We start from the raw sequence: 22587 nt of genomic DNA, 5'->3' as shown, positions 1-22587 counted from the left end.
AAATTCAGGGCAGACAAAAGAAAACTACTTCACACTGTGCATAGGTAAACTGTGAAATTTGCTCTCTCAGGAAACAGGGATGGCCACCAACTTCGATGATTTTAGAAGAGGATCAGACAAATTCATGGAGGATGAGGCTATCAATGGATACTAGCCAGAATGGCCATGTTCTACCTCAACTGTCAAAGGTTGCATGTCTCTGACTGGCAGTTGCTGGGAATTACCAGTGAGGAGAGTGCTGTTGTGCTCAGGTCCTTTATGCAGGCTTCCCATAGGCACCTAAACTGGTCACTGTGAAAACAGGATGCTGTACTAGATGTACCACTGGCCTGATCCAGCAGGCTCTTCTTATGCTTTTTATGAAGAATGGTTTTTCTTCAGATGTATAATTTAATATTCAATTTTAATTAATTGATTAGAACACCTGATTAATTGACTAATATTTCTTTAATTGAGCACCAGCCCTAAATCTAGTCTGTAATGGAATCTCCTGGTTCAAGGTTTAAAATAGGTAACATATGGTATTCTGTGTTGTTCTTTTTCCTTCTACAGACAGTAACTTTCAAACAACATAATCTCTTTTCTGTTGTTCATTAGAACAAACCAAAATAGAAAAATAAATCTGAGTCCTCAAAAACCTTTACATTTTCCAGTGCCTAAGGCATGACTTTTCATCTGCTTGCGTGTAAAGAACTATTTTTTAAAAAAAAAAAATGGAAAAGAAGGTAAGGAATAAAACTCTGAGAAGTGCAATTGGATCATTTTACATTGCAGTTCATGACATTCCCATCTTATTTCTATCTCCTCTCTTTCTGTACCCAGAATAGAGAAAACATATGAGTAGATAACTGCAGTAATGATTACAGGAACAGCAAAATAAACAGGGTAGAAGAAGCTGGATCTAGAACTACACACGCTGTATCTCTATGATTTGGCACATATATTGCACAGAATTTACCCTCTCAGTCAGCAGTGCAATACATCCACAAAAGTTCCTTGCCCTATTTTTTTCATTATTATCACCCATGCTAGTCATTACAATATAAAGGTTAGAGAAGCTGCCTTATAGGTAATGTCATTGTTCTATCTAGCTCAATACTACCTACTTTACTTGGTAGCAGCTATCCAAAGTTTCAGCTAGGTCTTTCCAGCCCTGTTACCAGATGTCCTTGTAACCAGAAATATTGTGAATTGCTACTGGAACACGTATACATGCAAAGCATTCTGCACCTGACCTATTTTCGCTCCTATAACTCAAAAAAGAACAAACCATCTCTTCCAGTTCACAAAAGCTTTCCTGTCTCAAGGCAATTATTCTGTACCACAGGATACTAAACAAGGGCTACTTAAAAGTATGCTCCTCTCAACAAGCACAGTTCATGTGCTACCCAAGTATTTTGGGTCATACCTAATATTGGAGAAGATGTTTACAGCCAAGAAGTCGAAGTCAAAGTCCCACTTGCTCATATCCCTAAACCCGAATTTCCACCATAGTGAGCTGTCCAACGATTAGATATTTAAGATTCATGCCAAGTGTGATTCTTAAAGATCTCTTGGCTCCCAAGAGCAACGCCAGACTAATCTCTAAGAAGACCAAGTTAAATTGCTTTGCATTCTAAGAAGGAACCTACATGATTTACTTCACACATTAAAATTCTGAACCTGAAGAAATCCAGTCTGCCATATCTGGAGAGGCCAAAATGCTCAGTCTGAGAGGTGTGTATGTGTGGTAGGGGGAGGCTCAATTTGTTTTAGATTAAACCAGCATCTGAAGAAAGCCACACTCTCTCAACCTTAAGAAAAGCTACCTCCTCCTCCCCGCCCCCACTATCCTTAAGGATTACAGTAGGGCCCCGCTTTACGGTGCTTCGCTTTACGGCGATTCACTAATACAGCAGTCTCAATTAGACGCAATTAGACTAAAGCCCCACTTATACGGCACTTGTTCCACTTTTATGGCGGTTTTCGGGCATTGCACACCATTCTATTCAATGAGTTCCGCTTTACAGCGGTTTTTGCTTTGCAGCGGGGATCCAGAATGTAACCCGCCTTATGGGTGGGGCCCTACAGTACTGTGGCAGGCTAGGTAATTCCTTCAAAATGCCAGCATATACAGGCATACCCTGCTTAACATCACTTCACTTAACGTCACCTCGCTATAACGTACATGCTCCATATGCCTGCATTTCTCCAGAAACGCAGCGCAGCAGCAGAGGCTTTAGCGTGTAGGGGTGGAAATAGACACGATCGCGCCACCGCAAATCAGCTGGGAGGCGCGATCGTAATCAGCTGGGAGGCGCGATCGCAATCAGCTGGGAGGCGTGGCAGCGCAGCAGCAGAGGCTTTAGAACAGGGCTTTGAGGCTCCGCATGAAGGAGAGGCAAAAAAAGGTTTTAAAAGGTAGTGCTTCACTTTAAGGACATCTTCGGTTTACATACTCGCTCTAGTCCCATTGAGTACGTTAATGTGAGGTATTACTGTAATATGAACTTACTTTCTGGATATAGAGTGTGTATCAGTCATTATATGGTGGAGGGGATGACTGTGTAATGAAACAAATACGAGCACTGGGGGGGGTACTAGATATAATAATAAAATTTAAATGGAGGCAGCCACCACAGTATGCCAAAGTAATTTCATATCTTGGAATTAATAAAGATGGTATCTTGTCTTTCACACATTTAAATGTAGAAAACCACAGCTGACTCCTTGAAAAGAATCCTATCAAACACATCTCAGAGACAGAAGGCTTTTTATTGTAAAAATAGCTGTTTATAATCCTTGTAAAATGCATTATTTTTAAAAGTTATTCCAAAGCTGTCCTCTCTGACAGCAAAATCTAGCTATCACAACCATTAGTGAGTTCCATTTGTGTCAAGTTGAGGAATATCTGTCTCTTTTAACAGAAACACATTGTCCTTTCCCAGCAAAACAAGAGCTGGAATAGGGGAAGTCATATACACTAAGGAACCTTACTGATCCTGTAACAGTGTCCCCAATTACAGAGGAAAATATTATTTCCTTTTTAGATACTGCTGTTTCAACTCGTCCTTTTCCAGAACCATCTACAGCACTCAGCTGGGACCAACAGCCATTTGGCTCATCTTCTTTCTGAACTGGATTTTTTTAGCGGCTGCTCAGCTCCAAGACCCTTTTCAATCAGGCTTCAGGCCTGGTCATGGGACAGAGACTGCCTTGGTCGCCCTGCTTGATGACCTACGCCAGGCATCAGACAGGGGGAGTGCATCCCTGTTGGTGCTGCTGGACCTCTCAGCGGCCTTCAATACGATCGACCATGGTATTCTTTTGGGCCATCTAGCTGGGATGGGATTGGGAGACACTGTTTTACGGTGGCTCCAGTCCTACCTGACAGACAGGACCCAGAAAGTGGTGCTGGGAGACTACTGCTCGACCCCCTGGCTGTTGGCCTATGGGGTACCGCAAGGTTCCATTCTGTCTCCCATGCTCTTTAACATTTATATGAAACCGCTGGGAGAGGTCAGCAGGAGATTTGGAGTACAATGTCATCAATATGCTGATGACACTCAGCTCTATGTCTCCCTACCACCTGATTGCAGGGAGGGAGTGCTCATCCTAAACCGGTGCCTGGAGGCTGTGAAGGGCTGGATGTGGGCTAACAAACTGAAACTTAATCCAGACAAGACCGAAGTACTACTGGTCAAGGGGCAAACTGCACCAGGGACGGGGTTGCAACCCGTTCTGGATGGGGTTGCTCTCCCCATAAAGGAGCAGGTCCGCAGTTTGGGTGTCCTCCTGGATCCTGCCCTGCCGCTTGAATATCAGGTGGCTGTGGTAGCCAGGAGTGCTTTTGGCCAACTCAAACTGGTCTACTAGCTGTGTCCGTTCCTGGAGGCAGTTGACTTGGCCACAGTGACACATGCATTGGTGACATCAAGACTTGATTACTGTAACACACTCTATGTGGGGCTGCCTTTGAAAATGGTTCGGAAATTGCAGTTGGTTCAAACTGCAGCAGCCGGAATGTTAACTGGAGTACGGCGCAGGGAGCATATCACCCATGTGCTTTATCGACTCCACTGGCTCCCAGTTTGTTTCCAGACCCAATTCAAAGTGCTGGTTCTGACCTTTCAAGCCCTAAACGGCCTTGGACCAATATACCTGAGGGACTGCTTATGACCATACGTACCTGCCTGGGATTTAAGATCATCTGCCTCTGGTCTCCTCTGAGTGCCTAGAATAAAAGATTAGACTGACAGGCTTTTTCAGCTGTGACCCCCAAGCTTTGAAATATCCTACCCCAAGAAGTCCGCTCTGCTCCCTCCCTGTTGGTTTTCCGGAGACTTCTGAAAACAATATTTTTCCGGAGATCCTTTGGGAGGGACTGAAGGTAGAGCCTGATACTGATTTTATGCCTTCTACGTTAAATTTTACCTTTGTAGTCCCTTTAGTACCACTGCCTATATGTGTGTATTTCTATATATAGTATTTTATGTATTTTAATTGTTTTTATGTATTTTAATTTATTTTAATGTTTTTGTGATTTTACTGTTTACAGTTTTATTATGTACGTGTTTGATTTTATTTTTGTAAGCTGCCCTGAGTGCCCTATTATAGGGTAGAAGGGCGGGATAGAAATATTTTAAAATAAAAAAAATAGAACATCTTTTCAAAAACTGGTAACTTATTACCCTACAAAACCTTAAATAAAAGCTGTTTGTTGGGGTTTAAACATGTTTGAGGCCTTACTACTTTTATTAGGGTGTGCATCCGCTCTATATGTACCCCAAATTACAAGGTATATCAGGATGATTCAGGGAAGGTTCACATTTACAAAGCATCTCGAGGTGGATCAGCAACTGCCTAAGCTTCAGAAAGAATCCAAAGTCTGTGTCTTTGGCTCTCAAAAATTAAATGCCTTGGGGCTAGTATCTTAGGGAGGAAGGACAGGTCAGTACTACCCTGTCTTTATGAAGCGCGCATAAGTGTCTGGCAACTTATAAGGCATTCAGTTCAGATACTCTGCAGGCAGAGGTTATGGCCACCAGAACAATGACTTTTAGAGACAGGAGCCTAAGAGATACTTTCCTTAAAGGCTCAAAAGGGGGGGTTGTAAGGCCCACAGTACCCTGTATAGGTCCCAGGATGGGCATCTATGTACTGTGGGAGGGTATTTTAAAGTTGCTCCTCCCAGAAAATGCTTCAGAAGAGGATTTTGAGAAATCTGAGTGGCTGCTGGGTCTAAAGATAGGGAGGATATAGCCACAGCTTGCCTGTTTAGAGTACTGGGTCTCAAACTTTTCTTGAGGCTGTCCTGAAGAAAACCCAGAACATCGATAATGTCTGACTTGATGGTAGAGATGCCCCTGAGGGCACACCAAGATGTAAAGTGGAGGAGTAGATATGTACAGTCAAAGGCTGTCTGGATGCTAAGTCAGTCCCGATAACCTCCTCATTGAGCCTGAGTTTCCTTAGGCATCTTTGCTCAATATCCAAGCTATCCACTGGAACCAGATTGGGTCCAGATGATGAAAAAGGCCCTGTGAGTTCAGATCCGGACAAGGAGGAAGACACCACGGTGAAAAACCACCATGGACAGAATGTTCGAGAGTCAGGGGCATTGAGGCCAAAATAGTGCCACTAGGATCACCCTGGCTTTCTCTTCCCTTATCTTGTGTAATACTCAAGGAAGAATCGGAAGAGATAGAAATGCATACAATAGCCCTTCAGGTCAGGCGGACGACAGTGCATCCACTGCTTCTGCCTTGGAGCAAAGGAACCTGGCGAAGTATCTCTTGAGTTGATGGCTGTCTGCAGAGGCGAAGAGATCCGCCAGAGACTTCCCAAAACGTAATTAGATCTGGTGAAACACTTTGCAATGTAGCTTCCATTCCCCTGCTCTGACTGTCTGCTGGCTTAACCAGTTGGCTTGGACATTGGAAATGTAGCTCCACGGATCTGGGCCCCCCTTCGTGGTTGATATGAGATTTTACAGTTTTGTTGTGTGTCCTGAGTAGGACCTGGGAGAGGTTGAGATGAGGAACAAAAAACTGCAGAGTGAGGCATGTGGCTGAGTTCAAGCCAGTTCCTCTTCTATTCTGCCAGAGACCAGCGACTCTGGGAGAAGTGACAGTGGGCACCCCATCCAAACAGGCTGACATCTGAGGTGATGTCCCTTACTGGGAGGAAGGGTGGGATATAAATCTAATAAATAAATAAATAAATAATAAAATTGTAACCCAAGCCGGATCTTTGAGGGGGAGGTCCTTCTGCAAGTTGTGTGACTTGGTCCATCACATCATTGCCTTCTGAAGGTCTGGAGAGACATGAATCTGCACATCTGCAAGAGGCGATTGCTCTTTGAAAGGGTAGAACAGTCCATTGTAACAGGTATGCATGAAACTTGGCCCAATGTGTGATTTGGGATGCTGAAACTAGCAGGTACAACACTCTTGCCATAAACATGTGGTCTGCAGATCTGAAGTTTGCCAGAGTCAGAGCCACTGATCTGAATTCTGTCATGAAAGAGAGAAATCATGCCCTTGGCAGTATCTAAGAGAGCTCCCTGGTGCACTAGAGTGTAAGTGGGTTGAAGATTACTTTTTTACAGGTTCAGAAGGGATCTTCAGAAGGAAGTATGGTCAAGGTCCCAAAGAGCCTGTTGCCTGGACAAGGAATGGATCAGCAAATTGTCCAGGTAAGGATAAATATGGATACCTTGGAGGTTGAGATGGGCCACCAAGGCAACCATAGCTTTTTTAAATAAATACCCTTGGAGTCGAGGCTAGACCAAAGGATAAGACTCAAAACTGAAAATGCTGACCAAAACTGAGAAGCTTGTGGTAGATTAGGTGAATAGGTACATAAAGGTAAGCCTCTTTGAGGTCTATGTAGGACAGAAGATCCTGAGGATAAAGGGCCTCCTTGACTGAGGCCAGAGTTTCCATTCGAAACCTCTTGCATACCACCCATTGGTTCAGGAATCTGAGGTTGAGAATGGCCCTCCAGGCGTTCTTTTCCTTCTTAGGCACCACAAAGAATATTGAGTAGATGCCAAAGGAGGATTTCCCTGGAGCCACTGGCTCGATGGCTGCCATGGAGAGCAGGTAAGAATGGCCTTCTGAACGATGCCCCTCTTCTCTGGGGAGTTAGAAACTGTAGAAGGGAGGAATCGAGAGGGTGACTGGGCCCAAAGATCTATCTTGCAGCCCTGAAGAATGGTACTGAGGACCCACTTGTTTGAAGTAGTGGTCTCCCAGACATGAAAGAAGTGTTGGAGCCTGCTGCCCACTTGTGGGATGTTGGTGTCATTGAGACTGTTGGTTACGTCCACCCTTATTGAAGAGGAGGTTTTAGGACCTTGGGAACACTTTGAGGAGAACCAAGGCTTGCTCCAGTTGCCCCTAAATGTATCCTTGAATTGGGAAGGCTGACATGATCTACAAAAGGATTGGTTCGCCTGTTAAGGGGAGTACAGATGCAGGAAACGCTGGTCATCTCTATGAGAAGACATTAAGACCTTTCTCTTGTCTCAAGATTCCACCAAAACATTTTTCAGCACATCTTCTCCAAAGAGTTTTTCCCCCTTGTAAGGTGCCATAGAAAGGTTGACTCTAGAGGCAGTATCAGCTTCGCAGTGCTTTAGCCATAAGGTCCTCCCAGTGACCACATCAGCAACAAGAGAACAAGCTGCAAATTGCATAGCATCTAAAGTAGCATCCACCATGTAGGCTGAAATGCTAGAGATCTTCAGAAGAGACTTATGCAGGCCATTGAGGACCTGATTGGGATTATCAATCAATTCATCTAGTCAGATAAGAGCTGCCCTGATAAACACAAGAGGCAGAGCATGAAGCCCACATGGCCTTGTGAGCTCTCCGAATGGCATAATCGAGCCACCTCACATTGGGGTCCTTAACTTGGATATCTCTATCTTTAGGCAAAATATTTCTGCCCACAAGTGCAGATACAGGATAGTCAATGGCCGGAGTCTTGAGCAGATCTGTAAACTCAGAATCTAGGTTATACAGTTTATTATTTATTTATTTATTACAATTATACCCCATCTTTCCTTTCATGATAGAAACCCAAGGCAGCTTCCATCTGGTTCCCAGGCAGTCTCCCATCCAGGCACTGACCAGCCTTGACCCTGCTTAGCTTCAGCAGGGAGCTGGCCTCATGGGCCTTCAGACCATACCCTGGGACTATTATTATTAGCTAAAGCCACTGATTTTTTGGTACTGGAGTGGAACATCCCCTTCTGACTTGGTAAGGGTCTTAAAGGGATCCAGTACGAGAATGCATCTGATGGAGAATTTTGGTGCAAGCAGAACTGCAGTGCCTTTAGACTGGGCTGGAGGAGACACAGAAGAAGGTGGCTAGGACTCTATTCAGCAAAGACACAAAGTAAGATTTATGAAACAGGAGATGGGATGTCTGTTCATCTCCAAAGGAACCTTCATTCCATTCTCCTTCTTCCAGCTCATGGCTAAGGAGAAGGTCACGTGGGTCTGCGTTGAGAGGAGAGGTGGCAAGATGCAACCTAAAGAGGTATCCCCAATTCCCTCATTATCTAAAGTGAAGGGGTTAGGGGAATCAGGTCTGGTGGCATGGCTCCTCCTAGAGGCATGCTGATCCTGAGCAGAGCTCCTATGCTGTGGCAGGGAGTGTCTGGCAGGTCTGCCCTGAAAGGTGGAAGGAGCATTAGAATTAACTTCAGTGACAGTGGGAGGATCTCTTAGTTCCATAGAGAATTGCCCCAACAGCACCGCTCTGGTCTAACCTAAAGAATCTTTGGTCTGAGGAGAAACTCCTGGCTAGAGTGTGACAGAGACTCAGTATGAGTTTGGGACTGTCTGTCATGGCACAAAGCAGAGGCAGTTTGCTGGGTTAAAGGGGGAGAGTTGTTAAAACCAGCGAAGTCTTCCTCCCCTTAGGAATATGTAGAAAACAGCCCATGCACAGTTCCTTGGTCCCCTGGGTTATCATGGTGGCGGGTTAGGCAAATATCCCTCTCCCAGTCCAAAGGCTGAAAAGCACAGGAGCCTACTTGCTGTTCTGAGGAGCAGGCTGACACAGGGTCTGTCTCCTCCATGAAGCACATCCTTTTGTCTCCAAGGGACTTGTCTCCAACCAGAGGAGGGTCTAAGTGGCGTCATTTCTGCTTTGCCTTACAGGTTGCAGGAATGCTAGCGCTCAGAGAAGAGGCCAGAGAAGAACAACCACATGCCATAATGGTGGATCCAAATAGCACGAATGCAGTCGAGGGAAGCTGCAAACAGTGCAACCCACACACCCGATAAGAAGGCGTGGTAGACCAGCCTCAGGAGAAAACAGCTCTGGGTGCCTATGCACAATTAGGCTTTTCCCCTTTACTGAAGTGGCGAAGCCAGAAGGAAAAAGAGAAGGGGAAAGATAAGGGATTTTTTTGTTTTTAAAAGGAACCATGAAGAACTAGGAGGAAAAACAAGTAAACAGAGGGTGAAAGAGAGATGTAAGAGCCAGGGAAAATAGAGTAAGGCCCGAGGAGCAAGGTGGGAGAAAATACAGCCAGTGACCACTTTGATGAAGGCAGGAAGGTGAACTGAGGAATGCTGGGAGCAACCTACTTCCCTCAACATGTCTTTCCTGCCTTTGATCACAAGGTAGAGCTGTAACCCAAGCTGATGAGTTTCTCTAGCAACACAAGAAACTATTTTTTAAAAAACAAGTAAGACTTCTCCACCCAACTGTTTTTCAATCCACATGGTTCCAGACCAGCATTTATAAGGCAAACACTACTCCAGAACACCAGAGGGAAGGGGAAGCAGCCAAAAGAGCACACAATGATTCAGAGGAACAATGGCTCACAGGAAAAGGGTTAAGCACTCCATCAATTCCCACCCCATCCCAAGGGTTTTTTCCCCAATGGAGAAAGAAAATATTCCCATTGGTGGGCAAGTACCACATACAGCTGAAGTGTAAAGTGTAATTTGGTCCTTAGCCTGAGAATAGACTTCTCTTCAATGTAGCCTCCCTCCAGAAGTCAACAGTACTGGTTGCTTTCTGCTTTCAACAATAAAACTAAACTTTTATATTTTATCTGACTTTTTTCTTAAAATGAGTCTTATAATTTTTGCTGCTTTTTTGCTTGTCTTAACGCAGCTGTGAAGAACCTTTGGCCAGTGGGTGTAACTAGGTCTGCCAAGTCTCTTCATTTGGCCTGCCAGGCCATTTGCAGCGAACTATGCCTACCTGCCAATCACCCAATATCATATGATGCCAGGCACAGGACAGTGACAGAGATCTCGTATCCAACCTAAGTATCACAGGGCTTTTCCTCCTTTGAGAGGAAAAGGCAGCAGAGGGCTGACTCTCTATGCGTTCTTTGGCAATAAAAGGTAACATTTCTTCCCAACCCTGCTCCAGCAATGGGGTGGAAGTGGTTAGAAATGCTGCCTTACTCTTAAGGAGCAGATAAAGGGTTTATGTCCAATCTTAGCACTATGATGTTTACCATTACAACAGGGAGATAAAACCATTACCATTTTTTACTGTGCCAGCCTTTTGGCCAGCAGAGTTTCCCGGCACATCGGGACCTGGGGGAGGGCTCTGAACGCATCCCCCCATGCAGTTCTACTCCTGCCCCACTCCTGGAAGGCCCCATTTTGGGGGCTTCAATTGGTCCTCCATCTGCTGGGCTAGCGATCCCTGGCGGACCCCCAGTGGCACTGGCACGCTCCTAGCGGCAGCGTAGCTCAGCCGGGGGTCCACAGCATCCAACTCCCCCCAGCCTGGCAGAAAGGTAAGTTGGACTGCACACTTAGTGCTAATTCCTTACACACATTTTTGCATGCGGTTTTGACTAATACACATATTTTAAAGCAATTTTCCTTAATATAATGCACCTTCTAATGTTCTTTGCAGTAATATATGCATATTATGCACACTTTCTTCTAATATATGCATTTTTCTACACATTTGGCTGAAGAACTGTATCGCAAAGCTTGAAGAAGTACAAATTTCAAAGGATAATTGTGTTTCAATGTATTGCTTCGAAAAGTACAGATTAAGTAGTTTCTCATTAAAATGCAAACAGAATAGAATTTCTCCCTCATCCCTATTTGAAAGTGGCATTTTATTTGGAGTTCAAAGAGCCCTTCAGACATGCTACAAAAGGGTTGTACACATCCAGAATGGCTTCTCACTTTGTCCTCCCTCCCTAACAGCAACTTTTCCCCCTAACAGCAACTTCTTCCATGTGAGATGGAGAGAGTGAAGTTCCCTGAATTATGGAGCAGCTTGTTTGCAGTAGCTTACTTCTATCTATCGATCAATCGATTGATTGCATTTGTATACCACCCCATAGCCGAAGCTATCTGGGCAGTTTACAACTTCTACCTGCAGTAGACTGCCTAGCACAACTGGTCATGCAATTCTTTGAATCCTGGCCTTATTTTTGGCCAACATAAAGTTCATACATTGTTATCTTAGAATTAAAATCATATTGATTTTAATATAAAATCATATGATTGTACTGTATGTAAGCCACTCTGGGAGCCTTTTTGGCTGAAAAGTGGCTTATAAATGCTCTAAATAAATAATATTATCTTATTACAATGTCTACATTAAGAGTTAAAAGCAAGCTGCGCTTCTCATCTGAGAAAAGGGCAGTATCAAAGACCCCAGTTAAAGTCTTGAAAAAGGAAGAGAGGAAAGTACATACGCCCATTCTGATTCCGGATACTTTCTGGATGCCTGCAAAACAGCACGAACAATATTCAAGTTGTTTTCTTCCTGTAGTTCTTTCATCCTCTCAGGGTTAAGGCAAGTGAAAAGAACCATACAGCAGTAGGCAATGATTTTCTCATCCTGATGATTCAGGCAATTCCTCAAAAACAAAACAAAAAAGCAAGAGTATTTATTGTTACAGATTGCTTAAAGCACTGTTCTTCAACCTGTTGTTGGATTACAACTCCCATCATCCTTGGCCATTGGCTAAACTGGCTGGAGGATGAAAAACAGTTGTTTAGAGCAATGTACCAACAGTTGATGTGTAATGCACCCAACTCTTCAGAAGACACTAGGCATTCATTGAATCATAGAATGTTGGGAGGGGTTTTGAAGGTCATTTTAATCCATTGAGATCTCCCCCATCAACCCCTCAATTTGTAATGTACAAAATGCTGCACACTATTCTGTGATAAATATTTACCTGAAACTAAAAAGATTAGGAGTGGTTGAACATGATCTTGCTTTTCTTGAGTTATCCTATTTGATGATGCTAACCTAAGAACTGCTATTGCAGCAAGTAAGGGTTAAAGCCGAGATTTTAAACGGAGATTTCCCAGTTTAAAGACCCCAAACTTTGTAAAACAAACTTTGTCACCCCCGATAAATGCTGCAATAGGGAATTTAAGAAGTAGTATGCAGTCTAAAACAGTGTAATAGAAGCAAAATTAAGAGTCTTTTTTTTTTCTTTGAGAGAAAAGTCGAGTCTCAAATACTACAATATATTGATGTAGGGATTTGGTTAAAGTTAGTGTTTGCTCGTAAGGGCTACATAAAAACAAGAAGTTGGGCTGCAACATTTAGTGAATTAATTGATTAGATTAACTAATTAACGCTTTGGACAGACAAAATTAAGGCCAAATGAACATCAGGCAGCACATTTTTAAAACCTTAATTATTTTAATATTGTTCACTGACAAAAATGCAAATTGGTTAGTATCATCTTAATAGATGCATTTCCCCTTATCCTTCACACCACAGGAAATGTCTTGTCTAAGATGGTGCCACCAGCAACACGTACATCATCTAAAACCAAGTAAAGTTAGTGTATTGCAGGAGGAAGGGGAACACCACCATCCAGGGAGAGCCGTCTGCTGCTGCCTGCCTGCCTGCCTGCCTGCCTGCCTGCTTGCTGCTGTTGCTCGGCTACCACCACAACCACCCTTTCCCGGTTGGACTTCTGCTCGGCAGGTGTCACGCCTTGCATGACCAGGCCCCAGGTACTCAGCCAGCTGTGGCTGATTTCTTCCACCTGTCCCTTCTCTGGAGGAAATACATAAGCTGGCTGGCTGAGGTGGCTCCTGCTTTGTCTGCCTTTTTCTGGGTCTTCAGTCATGTGCCTGGGAGAGAGGACTCAGAGCCAAGTGGGGAGATTTGAGGGGGGCCCAATTAGTGTAGTGACGGGTAGAGGGAGATATGGCGTTGCGAGGAGGACTTGCCAGGTAAGGGGAACGCGGCCCTGGCAGTTAATGGCTGTGCCTTGTTCCGGTCCTCCCCACACTCACAGGTTTGTTGGTTGCCCTATCAGCCAGCTCTCAGACCTCTGGATGCTGCTCCTAAACGCCAGATCGGTGCATAATAAGATCTCCCTCATTCACAATTTAATTGTGGATGAGGCAGCCAATCTGGCATGTATAACCGAGACCTGGGTGGGTGAGCAGGGGGAAGTCAATCTCTCCCAGCTATGTCCACCAGGGTACCTGGTCCAGCATCAGGGTAGACCTGAGGGTCGAGGAGGGGGGGGTTGCTATGGTCTATAGGAGCTCCATCTTCCTCTGCAGGCACCCTGTCCATGTGACTACTGTTCTGGAGTGTGCACCTTGTGTTGGGTCAGTGGGACAGACTGGGGATTCTGTTGGTGTACCGCCCACCCCGCTGCCCAACAGACTCCCTAGCTGAGCTGATGGAGGTGGTCTCAGGTGTACTGTTGAGATCCCTCAGACTGTTGGTTCTGCGGGATGTCAACATCCATGCCGATGCCACCTTATGCGGGGCAGCTCAGGATTTCATGGTCTCCATGACAACCATGGGACTGTCCCAATATGCCATTGGCCCAACACATGTAGCAGGGCATACTCTAGATTTGGGTTTTGCATCTGGACATGGAGATGGTGAACTGAATGTGGGGGGCCTTACATCAGTCCCTCTGTCATGGACAGATCACTGCTTGCTGAAGTTTAGACTTACAGTGGCTTTCCCCCTCTGCAATGGTGGGGGACCTACTAAGCTGGTCTGCCCCCAGAGACTAATGGATCCGGATGGTTTCCAAAGGGTTCTGGGGAGTTTTCTGGCTGATAGGGCTGGCGCTCCTGTCGAAACCCTGGTTGAACTGTGGAATACAGAAATGATCTGGGCAGTTGACATGATTGCTCCTGAGCGCCCTCTCCTGTGTAGAGCTCGTACGGCTCCATGGTATAGCCCAGAGCTGAGAGCGATGAAACAATATAGGAGACGGCTTGAGTGCAGATGGAGACAAACTCCTAGTGGATGCAATTATACACTGGTAAGTGCCTATGGTAAGCTGTATTTAGGGGCAGTAAGGGCAGCAAAAAAACAATATTTTGCTGCCACCATCAAATAATCAATTTGCCGCCCAGCGGAGCTCTTCAGAATTGTCCAGGGGCTATTACACGCTGGCCCCAGGTACATGGTAGAACCATCTGAGGCCCGCTGTAATGAATTTGCTAGGCACTTCCAGGATAAAATCTTTAGCATCCACCAGGACTTAGACTCCAGCGTTATAACAGGTGAATCAAGCGAGGTATCCAGAGCACAGCCTTGTCCCAATTTATTGGATGAGTTTCAGTTGGTGCAGCTTGAGGACGTCGACAAGCTGCTTGGACAGGTTCGTGCAACCACTTCTGTGCTGGATCCTTGCCCTTCTTGGCTAATAAAAGCTAGCAGGGATGGAACAGCCGGCTGGGCCAGGGAAGTGATTAATGCCTCTCTGCGAGAGGGGATGGTCCCGGGCTGCCTGAAAGAGGCAGTAGTGAGACCAGTCCTGAAGAAACCCTCCCTGGACCCAGAAAATCTTAATAACTATAGGCCGGTAGCAAATGTTCCATTCCTGGGCAAGGTCCTTGAACGAGTGGTTGCGGGCCAGCTCCAGACACTCTTAGATGAGACCGATTATCTGGATCCATTTCAGTCAGGTTTCAGGCCTGGTTTTGGCATGGAAATGACCTTTGTCGGGAGAGAGACAGAGGGAGTGTGACTCTGTTGATTCTCCTTGATCTCTCAGCGGCTTTCGATACCATCAACCATGGTATCCTTCTGGGGAGACTGGCTGAGTTGGGAGTGGGAGGGACTGCATGGAGATGGTTCCGCTCATACTTGGCAGGTCGCCTCCAGAAGGTGGTGCTTGGGGAACATTACTCGGCACCCTGGACTCTCCAGTATGGGGTTCCGCAGGGGTCAGTTCTGTCCCCCTTGCTGTTCAACATCTACATGAAACCATTGGGTGCGGTCATCTGGAGCTTTGGAGTGCGTTGCCATCAGTATGCTGATGACACGCAGCTCTAATTCTCCTTTTCATCTTCTTCAGGAGAGGCTGTCAATGTGCTGAACCGGTGCCTGGCTGCAACAATGGACTGGATGAGGGCTAATAAACTGAGGCTCAATCCAGACAAGACTGAGATGCTGCTAGTGGGTGGTTCTTCTGACCTGATGGTGGTTGTCCAACCTGTCCTGGATGGGGTTGCACTCCCTCTGAAGGAGCAGGTTCGTAGCTTGGGGGTTCTCCTAGAACCATCTCTGTCACTTGAGGCTCAGGCAGCCTCAGTGGCACGGAGTGCCTTCTACCAACTTTGGTTGGTGGCCCAACTACGTCCCTATCTGGACAGGGATAACCTGGCTTCAGTTGTCCATGCTCTGGTAACCTCCAAATTAGATTACTGCAATGCACTCTACGTGGGGCTGCCTTTGAAGACGGTTCGGAAACTGCAGCTTGTGCAAAATGCAGCAGCCAGATTGATAACAGGGACCAGACGGTCCGAACATATAAAACCGATTCTGGCCCGCTTGCATTGGCTGCCTGTATATTTCCGAGCTCAATTCAAGATGCTGGTTTTCACCTATAAAGCCTTACATGGCTTGGGACCACAATACCTGACGGAACGCCTCTCCAGATACGAACCCACCCATTCAAGATCAAAGGCCCTCCTCCGGGTGCCTACTCCAAGGGAAGCTCGGAGGGTGGCAACAAGGGAAAGGGCTTTCTCAGTGGTGGCCCCCAAATTATGGAATGATACTCTTGACGAGGTGCGCCTGGTGCCAACACTGTTATCTTTTCGGCGCCAGGTCGAGACTTTCCTCTTCTCCCAGGCATTTTAGCATGTGTTTTAAATTGTTTTAAATTTTTAAATTGTGTTTTAAATTGTTTTTAAAATATGTGTTTTAAATTGTATATTTGTTTTATTGTTTTTGGTTGCTGTAAACCTCCCAGACAGCTTCGGCAATGGGGCAGTATACAAGTGCAATAAATAAATAAATAAATAAATATCAAAAATTATGCAGTTTTAATCAAGCATTAATCAACTAAGCTTTCTTCAAAGGCATAGCGATCCTATTAAACCCTATTTTTGTACAGTATTTCAAAATTCTGTTCTAAATTCATAACTCAGTTCTTTGATGGAATTGCTTATAAAAGCTTTTTTAGCTATCAATATATTAGTCATGTTAACTTACTTCTTATACAAGCATTAATGAATTAAAATCCATGTACTTTGGGGTGGGAGGGCGAATCAGGATACATTCTGCTGATCTTTCCTAAAAAATACAACTTACCTACTTGCACATGATCTAGCATTAAACTTTAAGCATATTAGGCAACTGATGATCTTGCCATGTCTAAAACAACCCCAATCTACAGACAAATATAAAACAAGAAAAATTTCCAGGTCCTAACTCCTGTGGTTTATATCCACAAATAAAGCCCCTACTCTCCTGTTCTCCAAAAACTTAACCCCCCCCCAAAAAAAATGCGTATCAGGGATAATAAGTAAGGTCACTAAAGATTCAAATAATCATATAATATTTCATTTGAGGGGAGGAAATAAGATAAAATACCTGTTGATGCTTACAAGAAAAGGGAAGGGAAAGCAAGCTTCCAGATCCTATGCTGAGAATCTCTGTTTCCTGTTGCAATGTTTCCAAGAAACTGGAGGCTACAACGAAAAGCTTGGGGGTGGGGGGAGAGAAATATTTAATTGACCAAGGTGCGTTACAATGTATGAAAGATATCCCAACAAATCCACAATAATTTAGTCTAGCAACACATTAAAAGCACATTAAAGCTGTAAGCCTAGGCACACTTGCTGGGGACTAAATGCAATTTAAATCTATTGGACTTACCTCTGAGTAAACATGCATAGGATCAATTATGATAAGCATTTTCACAATCTATATGCTTGCTATTCACAATTTATCAGATCTGCACCCATTGAGAACAATTTCTAGAGTGGTAACAATGTTAGTTTGTTGCAGCAAACACAATAAAGTCTTCTGGCATCTGAAAACCTAACAAAATTATTATGGCAGAAGCCTCTGTGGATGGCAGATTCGTGGGTACAAACTAAGAGAGAGGAACGTTAGTGCAGCCAGAAGGAAAGGAAATGCAAGAAAATACAGACTGTGATAATTGTGTTTCAGCTTAAATGCATGTGTATGTAAAATAATTACAAATGAGACCATTCACCAAGCAGTAATGAGGATAGCACAAATATCCTAGCACAGGTAAACTATTCAACATCTACAGCAGGATAAAAACTGGCTAGTTAACCAACATTAAGACAAGAGTTCCCTGATTTGACTGTAACCGGAAACTCTGGCTTAATACAAGCCAGAAACAAAGAGAGATATCCAACTGGGTCATAGTCAGAGTAGAGCTATTGAAATTAATAGACTTAAGTTAACGTAAATTCCGTGATTTCAGTGGCTCCAAGTATGACTTATTTAGATATCACAAAACACTGAAGTGGTGCATGAGAGCAAGGGCAATGAAGAACTCTTCATTGTTATGCTCATTACTGGTTCCATAAGCCTATTGCTGTATTTAAAAAAGTCTTCATGGGCATTCTGGATGAGTCTCTTACGCCTTGCAAAATAAGCTATGGGCCAGTAATCTTTAGTTTTACAAGCCCAGGACTCATGTTCATCAACAACCTGAAACATGAGACCTACTTTTAAATGTATCTCATACAAATCTGCCTTTTTCAATCTTCCCCATGTTCTCTTTTTCCAGCTCTCCTCTTTGGTCTCCACTTTTCTCCACCAAAAAGAAAAAAACGCCATCCAAAAGAAAAATAGTGATATACACAATTCACCTTAAATTGTTATGTGATCCAGCTGGGGGTCTCAACACACTAGACAGATTAATGCTATAGGAATCATGAAGGCCAGCACAAGGCTGCACCCACCGTAACTGGAAGGAAAGGAGAACTTTGTTTTTTTCCTGAAAAGTAGACCTTTGTTACATATACCTTCTTCTACTAAGTAAGATGAATCCCAAAGCTGATCTGTAAGCATTTTTATTTTTAGTATGACAAAGGGGGAGAATTTATTAGCACTGCAGAAATGAAGCCACATCAGAAAAACCTGACATGCCATCATGCCCTTGTATCACTTCAACATTTCTCAAGGCAGGAATGTTGTGCAGACAAAGTCTTTAAAAGAATGTAAATTAAACTTACCTTTTCCCATCTATTAAGTTAAATAATACTAGACTGTTTTATTTTCTGCAAATGCCTAATTATTGTGACTTTCCTTAATAAATATCTTGTTTAAAATTTAAAACTAGATTGTAGAGCTTATGTTTTGTTAACTGTAGGGGGACTAACCTACTGTCTGCTTGCTACCGAACTCTAGCTGGAAAGCAGCCAGGTAGAAATGTAAAATTTATTTCCCCAGAGTTTGGCAGGGACAGCAAGATCTGTATACTATAACATTTACCACTGTTTGTGTCTGCTTTGCCTCAAATATTTAGACAAAAGTATTTTTCAACCTGTCACATAACAGATAAGTTACATTTTATAGTGGCCAAACAAGCAAGCAAGCGAGACTGTGGAGGAAAAATATAATCTAATGGAAGGGAAAGTATTGTTGTAGGCTAGAGGGTGTAAAATAGCAATATTTCAAAGGGAAAATATTGAAGTCAGTTGCTACCCACGTTATTTTTAGGCAGCTTAGCAAACTGCTGCAATTCGCAGTCAAGGAACTCAACACTCTAAGATATCCCTTCTAAAAAAATTGAAGCCAGAATACTCCATTGCTAACATTTGCTTTCTTAAATTTAAATGCATCAAGTATGCTAGTTTCAGGTATAATGTAAGCCATGTAAATCTTCCTCCCAGCATAATTTTCAGTTAAAGAAAATTATTCACTTTCAATGAAATATTAGGCATGTTAGTAGCTACAACCCAAAAAGTAGAAGGCCAGGAAATTTATTTTTAGAAAAGCCAATCTGTAAAAGTCCACAACATTAATATACAGAGCAATTTTGGCAAGAATTACAAGTTCTCGATTTCTTCAATTGTTTAACGGCTGGCATGTAAACATACCATTAAATATTAAAATATAGTTAAACAGCTATTACCAAAGGGCAGCCCATTGCAAATGGAGGTGTCGTTTGCCAGGCCCTGGAAATAGTAAAGGAGTATCTCTTTGAAAGGTACTGAGCCTGCTGGCAACCAGAGTTACTCAAAGGGCCTGGGGACGTTGCTCCTTTGGAACACACAGAAAGAAAACTTAAAATAAGGTCACTTGGGGTTAGGTATAAAACAGCCTCTTTTACTTTCTTCTTAAAACTGATTTTTCTTCAAATGACATAGATTTAAGAAAAACCTGTTTATATTAGCATAACATTGCCAATCTTTGTGCAAAAAGGGACATAGTAACAGAATCAAAACAAGAAGCTTACAATCCAAATGTCAGTGCTAGGGAAGATGATAATAGGAGGCCAGAGAGAGGCAAAGATAACAGAAGAGCTGTATGAGCAGAAGCAGCTACATAAAGAAACCACAATATATAGTCTACATGAATTTGCCGTATTTTTCATAAATATAACAAATTAAAATTATATGAAATAAATCTGAAACACTGACAACCTATTAGCACATTTTATTAAACACTTTGAAATGAGGGGAAGTGGGAAGAGACAGATATGGGAAGGGAGGTATGAACAAAACTCTTGAGTAATAACATGTCTGTATTTATTTATTTTGCCCATTGTTACCCATTCCAGAAATTAGCAACTTCTCCATTTAGATTTTTTTTCTTTCTGCCCTCTCTAAAGTTGTTTGCTTTTAGTAAAATTTAGTGTTCTAGAGTCTCTTGAGCTAAATGTCCATAGCACATCAATAGACTTCTACTTAACTGCTATCTCAATTCTAGCCTAAACCAACAACTTAACTATTGGTTTTCAAAATTTTAAAGCTCTGTTCAGCCTTCTTTGCTTAACCATATTTTATTCCCAATGATATTTTGACCAGTATTTCTTTTCTTTTAATACACACCAACTGGAAAAGTCCACATATTTAAAAATAGCTTATTACTTCACAAACATCAAATCATGATGTGAACGGGTCAACTTAGAAATTCCAGTTGGTGTTAAATATCACCAAAACATAAGCTTAAGGTAAGCCAATCTCAAAACTTAATTCACAGGTAGGATATAAATTCCCATAAAAGCAAACAAAAACATAGTTTTGAGGGCACTTCAACAGACATACCTTTACCCAACAGTAATACTTTAAAATATTTTTAAAGCAACACACAGATTTTCCAGATAGATTAATTTCAAATGTAGAACTGATGTTAAGACGTTATGTTCAATGAAGCAGCAATATTTATAACTAGAAGTTCAGTACTATTTTATAAGAACACAGATCTTTGGCTAATAAGTCAAAAGCATCAAACACCACATAAGCATAATGAAATACTGCAGCGGTAAGATCATTATTACTCTTGGCTTACAAAACAACCAGAGAAATACAAATACTATTGCTGAACATCTCCAACTCCAATAAAGTCTCACAATTTTGCACTGCAGCTGGGGGTGGGGTGCAGGATGGGAATAAATAATCCAGTTTAACCCCCCTTAAAATATAAATACCTCTTTTAATTTAAGATTGAGAATTTTTTAAAAGTGGGATCTACAGTCACATCTTAATGCATCCTTTGCCACTTTAGTCATCACAAAACAGTAGCAAAATTACAGCTCTAGGGACATTCTGGGCAAAGAAGGTCATCATGTTGTGTAACCAGTTTTTAAATAATGTATTACAGCCCCCTCTAGTGGCAAGTACATCCAGTTCAACCACGCTGTGAGCAGCAATCCATGTTTTTAAGTCACTTACAAAGCAGATGTGCACCCAATTTTAGAGACAAATGGGTGCTGATCTCTCCTGTGCCTTTCCTCCCTGCAGACTGACACCCAAACTCCTTTTTCTCCACAGCTGGGCTACAATACCAGAAGCTGATAAGGAAAAGGTTCAGCTCTGTGGCTCCCTTTCAGTTTTTAAGACAAACTCCTCCACCATCACCACAACCTCATTTTACATTATTTGGGCAGACCCAGTTTTGAGCAAAGCCTGTATGCCACCGTCAGTGTCTAGTTTTGAGGCTCACACACATACCTGCAATTAGTGACATCAGCAGGCTAAAGCCGGAACACTAAAAGGCCAAAAGATCTTGGTCGTACTTAGGGGTTGGTTGTTTTTTAAATGGTTTGCTATTCAACAAGGATAAGATAGAGGTTGGAGGCTGCTGTCCTTGGCAGCTACACAAGTAGTTGCACAGTTCTTTGTATCCTAACTAAGGCTCACAGAACCAAATGAAGAAACATAACTGTTCTGTAACTAGAGTTTTCTTCTTCTTTAGCAACATTTTATAGACTAGAGTAACAAATGGTCAATAGTAATTCATGTATGCATGCGTACACATTTATATAGTCTGGGAGCAGGAGGTGGTGTTTCTATAGCCAGAGGCAGCAACTAGTTTTACTGGAAGCTGGGGACTGGGGAGAAATCCAATTCAATTTGCATTTCAAGACCTACTTTCCTAAACAATATGCAAACTGAAACACAGCCATCCTTTGAAATTTGTACTTATTTGAATTTTGCAATGCAGTTCTCCAGCCATGTAATGTATACAAAAAAATAACATACAAAAATGCATTGGTTGCCAGTTGGTTTCTGAGCTTAATTCAAAGTGCTCATCCTAGTGCTGAAAGCCCTAAATGACCTATGCCCTAAATATCTGAAAGACCGCCTTCTTCCCTACAGACCTCTCAGGTGTTCAGATCGCCAGAGGAGGCCCTCTTGGTAGTTCCTCCACCCTCAGAAGCTCAGGGGATGGTGGCCTGGGCGAAGGCTTTATTTGAATTCCCCCTGGTCTGAAGAAAATAAATAAAAAACAAGACACTGTTTCTCAATTTAAACTCTTGCCCTAGATGCCATGGCAGGCATATCCTTACTTCCCTTGCAGCACATCCATAGCAAAAAGCAATTGTTCCTTGCTAAAAAGTTAGAATTCAAATAAGTTTATATTATCTCACATTAACGCAGTTTTTAATATGCTCAAAGGAACTAAATCAGAATGATAACCTCTTATGGGAGTTCGATGGTTAGTGTAGTTGGGTGAATGTGTCCATTTCAGTTTCTTTGAATTTCTCATTCTTCCTGTCTTCAGTTCTCAACATTTCCACATAAGCTTGCCATTTTTTTAAAAAAAGTCCACACAGAAATTCATCAGCATTTTTGTGCAAATTTCTAGTATACACATGTTTATATTTCTGCATCCCTGACATGATTTGTCACCTAGAATTCAAGGAGCATACCTTTT

At 42.9% G+C, this 22587-nt stretch overlaps 1 protein-coding gene across 6 annotated transcripts in view; it reads right to left on the bottom strand.

Annotated features, from left to right (window-relative positions):
- Window positions 1–22587, bottom strand: part of ATXN10 (ataxin 10) — a 141504-nt gene that overhangs the window by 76198 nt on the left and 42719 nt on the right. For all 6 annotated transcript variants that reach the window (XM_061582452.1, XM_061582455.1, XM_061582449.1 and 3 more), the window contains 2 exons: window positions 16830–16926; window positions 11684–11848 (listed from right to left, as the gene is read on the bottom strand). In XM_061582452.1, the coding sequence (XP_061438436.1) occupies window positions 11684–11848; window positions 16830–16926 (262 nt within the window). The remainder of the gene's footprint in view (window positions 1–11683; window positions 11849–16829; window positions 16927–22587) is intronic.

The sequence above is a fragment of the Rhineura floridana genome, chromosome 8 (genome assembly GCF_030035675.1).
Source record: "Rhineura floridana isolate rRhiFlo1 chromosome 8, rRhiFlo1.hap2, whole genome shotgun sequence".
Lineage (NCBI taxonomy): Eukaryota > Metazoa > Chordata > Lepidosauria > Squamata > Rhineuridae > Rhineura > Rhineura floridana.
The sequence above is the reverse complement of the archived record's forward strand: the minus strand, read 5'-3'. Positions and strand labels throughout refer to the sequence as shown.